General features: G+C 52.3%; 3 protein-coding genes across 3 annotated transcripts; 2 read left to right on the top strand and 1 right to left on the bottom strand.

Annotated features, from left to right (window-relative positions):
* Nucleotides 1-426: 426 nt before the first annotated feature.
* On the bottom strand, nucleotides 427-1,251 carry J4E84_005192 (uncharacterized protein; the record flags this gene model as incomplete). The annotated part of the gene is made up of 1 exon (XM_049387789.1): nucleotides 427-1,251. One exon carries the CDS (start codon nucleotides 1,249-1,251, stop codon nucleotides 427-429), a length of 825 nt encoding a protein of 274 aa, XP_049244767.1.
* Nucleotides 1,252-5,671: 4,420 nt separating this feature from the next.
* Nucleotides 5,672-6,753, top strand: J4E84_005191 (uncharacterized protein; the record flags this gene model as incomplete). Its single annotated transcript, XM_049387788.1, has 3 exons — nucleotides 5,672-6,211; nucleotides 6,266-6,496; nucleotides 6,550-6,753. The coding sequence occupies 3 exons, from the start codon at nucleotides 5,672-5,674 to the stop codon at nucleotides 6,751-6,753; spliced, it is 975 nt and encodes a 324-aa protein (XP_049244766.1).
* A 3,114-nt stretch (nucleotides 6,754-9,867) lies between these two features.
* On the top strand, nucleotides 9,868-10,791 carry J4E84_005190 (uncharacterized protein; the record flags this gene model as incomplete). The annotated part of the gene is made up of 1 exon (XM_049387787.1): nucleotides 9,868-10,791. The coding sequence occupies one exon, from the start codon at nucleotides 9,868-9,870 to the stop codon at nucleotides 10,789-10,791; it is 924 nt and encodes a 307-aa protein (XP_049244765.1).
* Between the last annotated feature and the right edge of the window lie 1,176 nt (nucleotides 10,792-11,967).

Below are 11,967 nucleotides of genomic sequence, written 5' to 3'. Positions count from 1 at the left end.
GCGTGGGCGGGCGCAGACATGGTGGTGTAAGTGGTGTGCGCGGCGTGTGACGCCGGTTTGTAGACTGCAACTAGATCTGTGCCAGGTCCTTCCTGTATTGTGCTCCGACAGAGGCAAGGCTGTTTCGTGTGATCAGCATAGAGATTTTGTGGGGAACGACGAGGTTACGGTGCCAGAACAGGTGTTGTAGGCAGGCTGAGAGCGGGGCCGACTTCTCACACCCATTTGGGCAGGCACGGCTGAACGCCACACGCCATTCCTCGGCATTGTTATAGCGACTAGAAAGGGAAAGAACAAACTGGACAAGCAACTTCGGGCATGCGAATCAAGGACCAAGAAATGATACATGAATATACATAAGTGACGCGAAGTGTGCAGCGCAAAGCATGACAGCACGAGCGGCGGATGCTACGGGACAGACTCATTTCATTGAGCTCCAAGCCCCATCTTCTGCAACACGCTGGCCAAGTCAACCTCCACGATCTTGTCCCAGCCCCTCTCAGGGCCCCAGGCAACGCGCTTTTGATTGAGCTTGGTCTCTTCTACCAGGCCCTTCAGCAGCGGGCTGTCTTTGGACACGCTTGGGTATGCGTCAAACTCGACGTCATCAATCGACGGCACCTGCGCGAGCAAGCCTCTCAGCAGCCCGACGCAGTACTCGGTATAGAAGTTGTTCCCCACGCGCCAGCCCTCAAAGACCTCGTTCGATGCCGGGTCAATCTCTACAAAGATTTTCAATTTGTACACCTTCTTCACCGCTGCCAGACCGAGCCGGCTATCCACGACCCAGCATTTCGGCGGTTTCGTGAAGCCCGGCCCCAGTCGCAGCTCTAGGCGCGTAAGAAGCGCGCGGTATTTACGAGGGAACCACGCAAGCAGCGGGTGCTTGCGGTTTATGTAGCGGCCGTGGATGGGGAACACGCGGAAGGTGTTGCGACCGTAGAAGACGCGCGACGCTTCGTCGTGCATGCGATGGTCGACGAGGAAGAGGCGGAGGGCGGGGGCGACGGTGCGGTAATTCGTAGGGTCGAGGTCGATGGTCTTGGGGAAGACTAAAAGCTCTTCGTATATGCGCAGCCGCAGCTCGGATGGCAGATCGAAGAAGCGGAAGGGCTGGCGCTTCGCAGCTTTCTTCTCATCTTCCTGCGCATCGTCTTGAGCATCGGGCGGCGGGGCAGCGCGCTCATCCACCAGCCGCACTTTGCTCATGCGATTGACCATGTGGTCAATCGCCTTGGTCTTACGGGCCATCTTATTGTACAGCGCTTCCAAAGCGATCACTTCTACCGCCTTGGTCGCGCTTATGCATCCATCGTGTCACTCGTGCGTATACGTGTCGGTATCGTTCGAGCCGAAGGGAGACGTCGCAGGGATGAAAATTTCTTAATGGAATGTCTCGGAGCCACGGGACCGACAGCCCATTCGGTAGGGGCAGGCAGTTCTTGGGGGCAAAGATGTATGTTCTCCCCAGCTTATGTCAACTTCAATCTTGTAGAGGAACAAAGAGTGAGGTCAAATTTCGTGGGTGCAACTTTCTATATGGAAAAGAAGAGAGGGTGGCGGCGGCGCGGAGAGTTTTGTTCGAGCTCCGGCTAGTAGATTAGTCAGCGTGTGACCGAGGTAGCGCCGCACGACCCACCGACAACCTGACATCACCCTCTAGCTCACTCCTAGAATGGCAGACACCACCCTCCCCCCGCAGGCAAGCGATGCTGCTACGGAAAGCAGTCTTTTGCTCAAGTGGTTCGGCATCGAGGATCCGGAACCACGAACCCCATTCAATCCATTGGCCATTTCTACCCTAATTCTTCCATCGCCCATTCCTCTGGAACTACGAACCCGATTGCTTGACGCGGCAGCCTATTTTGAGAGCCCTGAGTACTGCGCGTCATCTGGCCCTAGTTTGAAGGAAAGGCGTAGCCTCTTTTTGGACGCGGCAGCTAGAAACATCAATCTCACGTCTGTGCGTAGGTGGCATGCTTGGAAGGATTCCCTTGTGGCTCTAGTCGATGCACAGCTTGCCAGATACCCAGTTGCTTCAGGGCCGTCGCCTTCAACTTCAGATCCGAGTAATGAACATGGTCGGAATCCATCGTCGACTGCATCCGCTGCTCACCGCGTTTTGAACATAGCGGAACTGGTCGAGCAGATCTTATACAGCGCGGACCTTCAGACCCAACTGCACGCCGGCCAAGTCTGTACGCTATGGCGAGCGACTGTGAAGCGCATTCTCCAGGACCCCTTCGAAGATACACCGCATCAGAACCCGGTCGAATACTCCGATGTGTGTTCGACTCACAATGACAACCCTCCTGTAATCCCCGAAGAACTACTTGCTTTCGAAGAAAAGGTCCACGCAATGTGTTCGATTCTCCTGGATACAAATGGATGGAACATTTGGACGTACGCACCCGCTCGACTTACTCAATCGCATCTGCTCAAGCCATCCGTCGCAGAACTCGTGCGCTACGCATATCGCGTGGCTTGGGACATTAACCCCGCCCCAGACAACGACTTCAAACCGCAGCCGCAGTGGCTGGACTTTACGCAGTTCACGTTGCATCCGTGTCTGGAGCGCCTATACACTAGCGGATTCGAGACACATCGCGGTCGCTGTCACATTTACTTAAATACCAATGCTCCCACTGAAGGCCTCCTTCATCCGCTCAAGTTCCCACTTGGACCCTTGTACTCCCATATAGGATCGCACTTTGTCACCGACCCACCGTGTAGTTGCATCGGCATTTACACTCCGAGTGATCAGTGGCTGGAGGGGACTGCACACATTAATAAGCTAGTGGCCCGCATTTACAACAAGGACGGAATACGTCTATCCCATCTAACAAGTATACTAAACGCACATGCGGCGACCGTACTATTGGATTGGAGGGACCAAGTCGAGCGTATGCGAGAGAACTTGGCCACCCTGCCTCCAAGCGTACTGCAGCTATCATACCCAAGACGGCGTGCATTCACAGCCGGTGCCCGTCCTCACTTTATACTCACGCTCGATCATCACGACATGGATGAAAATCCCAATCTCTCCAAGCATGTGAGCCAACGGCCGTTGCTGATGGGTATGAGGATGTAGGGAAACGAATGGAAGACTTTGGATATCGCAGAGCAATACGTCGACACCAGCAGTGGGTGTTGGGCGGAGTGGATTTCCGATACTTCTGCTGATGATTCTTTGTGGAGCATATAGCACGACATGCCATTACTTCGTTTTTTCTTACTATAGATTGTAGAAATCGCTACTACTGCTGCGTCACCTTAACCAGACGGAAAAGGTGGGTTCTCTGAAGTCTATGTGCTTAGTGAGTAATGTTTGGAGAATCGATGCACTTCAATGCAAAGTATCATACACTCGCGGTAGCCTCGGCTGCTGCGGGACCAGCAAAACACGTGCAAATCTAGATTAGATCTAGTGCGGGTTATGCGAGATTATGTCATCGTATCGTCCAAGCGTCCAGGTGGCGTCTTCTTCCACAAGTAGAACCCATTACTAGCAAGGGCCCAATCTGCTTTTCAGCCTTCCGCTCCAAAGGGGATGAACAATGAGCGATTCGAACTTCGGAATCCCTTCGAGCACGCGTTCGGACGAAGAGCTCATCTTTGAATGGATCACCGAAGACGACATCACCAACATCACGGCTGAGAAGCGCGCCTGCTTCGTGAAATGGAGTCGTGAATACGAAAACCTACGTGAGCAAGGTGGTCGAAGATGCCAACCCGAACACGTGCGGAGGATACTGCCATGGAAAGACAAAATCATAGCGTTCACCAATCGACGCAGGGCGGACTTTTTCCCGGCTGCGGCACAACCAAGAGCACCTCCACCCCCAGCGCGATTACATTCAGCAGTCGCGCAGCCTGCAGCGAAACGCGTCTTTGGGGTCGCAGAGCTGCGCGAGAACGTTCTTCGTCGGATTGATATTCGTAGTCAGCTCTATGCATGGAGCGTGTCGCAATCGTGGCGGGATACCGTCGAATACATTTTCCAATCTGATTATCACAGCCGTCGCATATACGACGCTGTAGAGTATGGCGATGCTCAAGTCCTTGGAAAGACTCCGGATTGGCTACAGCCCAGTTCGAAAGAGCTCGGAGATTTTGAAGAAAAGGCCGGCTATTTTGCGAACGAGGACGGAGTGTATGCACCTGCACGCCTCTCGCAAGCTGTCGCGTTAGCAAAGGGTGTCACGGACATCCTTCGTCACATGTATGCGGAGGCCGCGGAGGCTTGGGCAACGCCGCTTGACGCACCTCCACGGTACGATAATACCAGCTTGCCAGTACCTCAGTGGTTGGACTTCACCCAATTCCAATTCGCACCGTCTATTAACAAGATTCTCGGGGGGCGCTTCAAAATGCAGCGGGGCAGGTGTGAAGTCTCTCTTAGAGCGAACGCTTCCCCAGCAAATCTACTGCTAGAACCGGGCATAAGAGCTGCAGCCCTTCGCGGATGCGTAGGCACAACCTTCGTCACACAGCCACCTTGTCAGACTATCGGTATTTACGCCATGACTTGCGTGAACACTACCACGAAAACGCACTTGCATGAGTTCTATGAGCCCACCATGACGCTTCTGACGCGTATCCACGATACCGAGGGCATCCGTCTCTTTCAGCTCCTCGACACACTTCAGAATTATACTGTTGACCTTCTGAATCACTGGAACGCAGAGGTGATGAAAGTGCAGAAGGGTATCGAATTCCAGGACCCACAAGAATTATATCATAGCAGTAAGGACCCAAATCATATCAGGACGGTATGGAGCAGAGTAGCTGCAACCCCCAAGTTCGACCTACTATTAGACAAGCACACTATGATGCAAAGTGCGGACTGGCATGGACACTACAGTCGTGCGTCATTACTTCTCGAATGGCACTATAAGTACGTTTTGACAGATGAGTGGATGGATTTGGAGTTTTTGAATCAATACATAGACATCTCCATGGTTACAGACAGGCCCCCAGTGAGAGAGGATGTGCTTTGGTTATCGGGAACGATGGACGAAGCTGAACAGACGTCTTGGCAGCTGATTTATCGACGCCACAGCGAGCAGATGAAAGCTCTACGGCACGCTCTTTCGACAGGGTCTAGCAATACAAACTCGGCGAGGTACTGATACTTTTGGACTTGGTGGCGTGGCAACATCATATGGAGACGTATCCTCACAACTCAACCAGGTGAAAGTCGGTTTCGGGGTCCAGCAAGCACACAGTCCTCCACCCGAAGATCAGTCAATACGTCGAGAATCATGTTCTAGACTTCCAAAGTCTTGGAATGACGGAGTTTCGGCAACGCCACGGATTCCCGCCCAACGGTTTCCAGAGGCCTAATCGTGCGCCAAGTAAACTACATCCCCAGATTTTGCCTAATGGTAGTCTACCAGTCGAACATTAAGCTAAGCAAACCTAAGACTGCCGAGCAGCCGGCTACTTCGCCTTCAAATGCGACTACAAGTCGAAGCGTGCTACCATTACTCCGGAGTACACTCCAAGAAGCTGTCAACGTTTAGTCAAGGCGACGCCAATTGTTGTACCTGTTTTAGCACAATCGTGGCAGACGTCATCTGCGAGAAGATGTGGGTATATCAGTTATCATAGCCACGACTGCTCGAAGTTGCAGCAGTACATCGCCCAGATTACTATCACCAAGCACAAGATGCGCAATCAAAACGAGAAGATGCCATTAAAACCACAAAATACCGCTGTAGGGCAAAAGCACGATCCTTCCATCAAGAATCCGCTCGTCAACTACGGACAATTACCAGAATGGCGCCAAGAAAACCAATACATCGTCACCAAATACCGTTCCGCCCGCAACTCATACCGCCAATCCATCAAAAGCCTCACATACCTCCATAACGAGACCGGAAACATCTACACCCACCTACTCTTCTTAGTCATTGTTTTGTTTCTCACCACCTACAACCTACCGCAACTAGGCGGCCCAAAACAGTGGTTCCCCTCCCCACGCAACGGTGATTTACTGGCATTGTCTGCATTCCTCGGCGGTGTGGTACTGTGCATGTCGTTCTCCGTCACGTACCATATCGTCCTCGACCATTCAGAATCTGTGGCGACGGCTGGCAAGCAGTTGGATTTTGCGGGCATCACGTGTCTTATCTGGGGCAGTTTGATTGCGACGCTATACTATACGTTCACCTGCGAGGTAGAGCTCATGCGCACCTATATGCTTATTGTAAGTTGAGTTGATGCTACGACATGGGTTGGAAGCTGCTGACATGAAATATAGTTCACGGCTTTTGGCGCTGTCATGCTGCTCTTCTTCGCTTCGCCTCTGGCTTCCAAGTCTTGGGCACAAGCCCTTGTAGTTCCGCTTTTCGTCTCTTTTGCCGCCGCTGGTATTTTTCCGCTGTGGAGGGGTATTCAATTGTATGGTTGGGAACGAATGGACGAAATGGCAGGCTTACGATGGGGGTTGGCTTGCGGCTTCGTCTGCCTGGCTAGTCTGGGTCCCTTTATGGTATGTAGTCGTGCCTTACAACGCTCAACGATAGCTGGACTAACCGAAGACAGATGCAATTCCCAGAGTGTTGGAAGCAAGGCAAATTTGACCTGTGGCTCTCCTCGCACCAGATCTTCCACATCGCTGTGGTGATTGCTGCGTGTTTGCATTTTATTGGGCTGATGAAGGCCTACTCGTTCCAGCATACGCACATGCAGATAGCGATCTGCCCCATGCTGAGTACCTGGAAAGATGAGCTCATGAATTTGACTTGAATGGGATGATACGCCGCAATCGTATCGGCCTCCAAAGTGCGGTTTGGTGTAGAACCCTCATAACTAAATGCTGATACCAAGAACTCTCCTCTTTGACTCGGCCTTACCGCCACTAGACATGCGACACCAAACTTCCCCAAAGCAAAATACTGACTAATAAGAAGAGCATGATCAACACAACACAAAACCCAATCACACCTTCCAGTCTCCGCCACCTAACCTCCTCATCCCGCCATATCAGTACCCCAACAATGTCTTCAACACACTTATACCACAGCTCCAGCACCTCCGCCGGAGCACCAAACGTGGCTGCCAAAATGCACTCCGGGCCGTTATGCTCCAGTAACAAACGCTGCGTCTTTCGGTCGCAATGCTTCATGACCCACTCATCAAGCAACGTCCAAACATACACATCCAACTCGCATCGCAGCTGCTCAATCGTGACGACGCGGTGACCTGGTGCATGGACTGTACGATCGAAGTATACCCTCATCAAATAGAAGAATCGATGAACCGCATCGCGCGTCGTGACCTCTTCATCCTGCCCGAAACCAGCCAGCATAGCGCGTCTCAGATACCCGTTGTCCATCGCACGAGCCAAAGCGCGCGGTTCCAGATACGCGACTACCCTCATCGCGTCCTCGATATAGATATCAATCTCCTGCGCCTGACTAAACTTCTCAGTATTCTGAGCAATGGACATCAAGTCCAGTTCTTCAAGTTCCATAGCAGGTCGGTACCACTCCACACTCCACTCATCTTCCTCGTCTAAAACACATTGACATAACGGGCTACCAAACTCTTCGACCATCTGTTTCACACAGACTCCGTGGTTGCAATGGAGTGTACAGTGCGGTTCTGGTGGCGGCACGCTCTTGCGTATGTTGAGGACGTCTTGAAAGGCGGGGAAGCGGTGGGTGTTTGTGTCTTCGTTTATACCGGCGAAGAGAGGTGATGGAGGTGCGACGGGAAGACGTAGGCTGTAGGACGGGATTTTGATGCGGAGTTGCGAGCGTGGAGGTGGGGGCGGTGTTGGGGATGCGGACAGGAAGTCGGTTTCTGTGAACTTCATGATTGCGGGTGAATGGGTGCTTGATTGGTGTTTGTTTGGGAGAGGGAGTGAAATACAATGGTTTTGGTTGAGATGGTTTTGGTTGTCCGAGAAGGGACATTGTGCGCATATGAAGTGTACATTGAGCGCTGTGTTTTGGGTGGCCAAATCGTGGATTGATGGCGGTGGATGCACACGGAAGCTTTCACTCTTCATTGCTTGTGATGATACTGACAGGCGCACGAGACATCAAGTACACTAATCCCAGGTAAAATCGCAGCTCTCCTCACTGTCGCTACTCTCTCCACTCTCGCTGCTTTCCTCACTCCCACAGCTCTCAAACTCCCACCAGGTCTTCTTCATTCTCTCCGTCATCATCTCTCCATCCCACCACAACAACACCGCAACAACCATCTCTACAATCCCTTCCATCCTCTCAAACAACACCTCAACTCCCCTACTCATCGTCCCCTTAATCCAAGTCCTTCTCGCCAAGCCAAAGCACCCTTTCAACTTCCATGCTCTCTCCGCGGCATTATCGCTTCTTTCAACCTGGTTGCGGAAACACCATTCCGATACCCACCAGAAGATGTCCAATCGCATGACTTCAGTCATCTCTTTTACCAGATCCGCGATGGTAAGAGTGCGGGTTTGGTTCTCAAGGGGCGATAGCGTGATGGATAGATAGTTGAGGAGTTTGGAGATGAGGATGTTAGCTGCGCGGGTGGCGGCGAGGTATTGCGAGGGGTAAAGTGTAGTGCTTCTTGTGAAGTGTTTGGATCCGCGGAGATATTTTGTAACATCAAGATATCCCATGCTTCGCATCTTTTTGACGAGGGAGGTGGCGGAGTCTAGTTTCAGGGTAATCGTCTCGTTATGACCGGTCATCTCGTATGCTCTTCGGGCGGTCAGGATATCCTGGAGACGAAGACGCGATACCCTTTCTTGTTTAGAATTGGTGTCTTCGAGGATGGGAAGTTGCCTGCAACATCTGCATGCTTTGGGCTCGATGTTGCGCTTCTGATTTTTGAAAATGATGTCGCGGCATATGCGACGCTCGCAGTGTCGAATGCAGTGGCCGATGTTATGATCATTGACTGTGACCTGATCATTATTCCGCTTCCACTCTTCCCAGTCGTCTTCGTCTTCTTCGTATGCCGGGAACTGCTCCAATTCTCGCGCTAGTGGCTGGTGGGTGAATGGGCATGGCGATGGGCTTCTCGCTCGGAAGACAGTTCTAGGGACACTCCGCTGTGGTGGACGGCCGGTTCGAACAGGCTTCTTGGATGATTTGCGATGTTTCAGAGCCGAATACGATGACGGTGTATATCGCGGAGTGGAATCTTCACCCAGGTGGTCTGGGTGCATGCAAAATGTGTCGGCGACGTTTGCTAGGAGGTAACAAAACATCTTGTTGGAGAAGATGTTGATGGGATGAGATGAGAATATGAAGTTTACAAGAGACAAGTACATATTATATATGAGCAGCAAACCTACCAGAATCTACGGTTCACTCCATGGTACAATCTGGACCTCTGACTCTACGCGACTATCCATCCTGAACTCTGGTCGGCTGGATGAGTGGGCGCAGCCGACCAACCAGACTCGCTGCATTTACTGTCATAGCCAATGAACACAACGCAACAACGAGGACGTACCATAGTTCTAATCATGAATCTCCTTTGGTCAACAAGCGACTAGCATGTGTGGCCTTTCTGCATTTGAGCCAACCGCAAGCTGGAGTTAGCCATGGCGGTCTCGTGAGGCGCGTGTACACTGCGTAGACGCCAAAAACACGGGTTGATTTGGAAATGAAAGACACAAACGGTGCTAACCGTGGAGGTTACATAAAGTTGAGAGGGTGTCGTTCCGTGAGTTTGGTTGCACCGTGGCAGCGACGGGTAGATTACTAGTCTCTATCGGGGAAGGCTCCCTGTCGATCATGACGCAACGCGATTTCGCATCCCACCGTCGACTGAAGCACACCAGACAGCAGCCTTCCGACCTCCCGCGATGCCACGGCCCTAAACCCGATAACACTCCCCTCGACCGCATAATCCGATATGGCGCTTCCCCTAAGCATCTTCCTCGGCGGCTGCGTGGTCGCCATCCCCGTCGTCACTGGCGTCGCGCAAGGTGTCGAGCACCAAAAGAAGCAGAACGAAGAAGCCGCCAACGAGTCGCGCATGTGGAAGTTTAACTGCCTCGTAGCCTGCGACGACCCCGATCCGATCGCGAAAGAAGAAATCGACAATGGCATCCTCGTCGTGCGCCACGACAAAGTCTGGGTCGTGCCGAGAGATGAAGATAACAAGCCCATGTGGCCGGAGGGGATAGATGGAGAAGGGAAGGAGCCTCTGCATGCATTTGCTGGCTTTTACATCGCATACCCTGATGAAGATAGGAGTCCACCAGAGAGGGGATTGGTTACCACAATCAGCGACGACCCGCCAATGCTGAACTGGGTTTACTGCGACAAGAAGACGTACGAGCTGCGCTACTCGAACCGCACCGGCAGCATCATGCATCACGTGGGTGTTTGGGACTGGACTGAAGACGAGACGCACCTCACATTCGAAGGCTGGGAGGGCTTCATGGCCATCGACGAATGGGACGGCGCCGACGAAGACCCTGACACACCGTGGGGCAAGGAAGGGCTGCGCTGGGCGGTATACTTCGACAAGGACGACAACGGGCTCAAGGGGAGGCACAAAGGAAGAGACATGTTTGAGATCAGTCTCAAGCGCAGGATACAGAGCGCGGAGGAGCAGTTGAAGCAGAACGAGGCTGCGGAGAAGAAGATGCAAGTCAAGAGTCGAGGTGGTCTGAGTACGCAGTTCGCCGCGCCGCAGAAAGAGCGAGACAAGGAGTGGGAAAAGAAGTTTGGCGAGAAAGCGAGGCTGGAGCTTGAGAAGAAGTTGGCGAAAGATCAAGAGGAAGGGCAGGGGCCTGAATGGGCTAGGGGCGATGTCGGGAAAGAAGAGTGAGGGTGCGGCTAAGATGAACGAGTGCTTGACTACGTCGAACGTGCCGCTCTCGACCCCCAACATGCGCCCTCGTCTAGATGCGCTCCTCACACACGCGATTACACATACCATGCAAGGGAAATCACGCGTCAGGGTTCAGAGTTTTGACTCAAGAACCCCTCATGTGCGCTTGACCAGTCATCGCTGATAAGCGCATTAGGTGTTACGTGGCCGATGTAGTGTGTTGGTGTCACCTTTCGGCAATACGGGCGGTTCACTCTCGCATCTTGGGGCCGCGACTCATTGATGGCATTCACTCAGTACGGTCACCGTATCATGACTCTTGACAACTTCAAGTATAAAGGTGGCTCAGCAGTTCTCCGATCGAAGTTTCCCTACAAGCCTACAAGAAAAGAAGCCTCCATCATTTTACAAACACTATCCGAACAGCACACATTACGATCGATTCGAGATGTCCAGTCAAGCAGCTCTTATAACGCAAGAGGAGAAGCAAAAGCAAAAAGAAGCTTTGGCTCACTTACAAGCCGCTGTAGACTCGGGCGATGTGTCCAGTGAGAGATTGGAGGACGCCAAAAGGTTCCCCGCTCTTGCGTTGGTAAACGAGCGGTGGAAGATGAGATGCTGCCTATGGAATGGGAGAGAACTCGGCGGCTATACCACTAACGAAGATCGTGCCAACCAAGCCAAAGACAAATTTGGCTGGGATGTCGTTAAAGAGGAAGGTTGGATATACAAATACAGCCTGACAATCGACGACGAGGAAACAGAAGGCTGGTTGAAATGGATCAACCCGCTCCAGCGGAGAAGTGCCATGATACCATGGTCCATGGATGCATCACCTGAGGATATAGAAGAAGCCCGAAAGAAATGGGACGACTGCTACATTCAGACAGGCCGTAAGTTGATGCTCACCCCAGTACTTTGGACATCCAGACTCATACGACGCACAGCATATTTCGCGATGGAGTTGAGGCGGCCATTTCTTCAAACGAATAAGAACAAACCTCTCGATATTACGAACACGCTCCTGCCGAGAACCCAAGCCAAAATGCTTTCGAGGTACTTGGGTGACGGGCGTGCGGGACTGGAAGATGATGTAAGGGAGTGGATTCGGAAAAGCGCTACGAATAGTCCTGAACCCTGGCAGATTCGATAAGTGAGACACGCAGTACAAAC

This window comes from Alternaria hordeiaustralica (assembly GCF_023758085.1).
Source record: "Alternaria hordeiaustralica strain BMP 2776 chromosome Unknown scaffold_8, whole genome shotgun sequence".
Taxonomy (NCBI): Eukaryota; Fungi; Ascomycota; class Dothideomycetes; order Pleosporales; family Pleosporaceae; genus Alternaria; species Alternaria hordeiaustralica.
The sequence above is the reverse complement of the archived record's forward strand: the minus strand, read 5'-3'. Positions and strand labels throughout refer to the sequence as shown.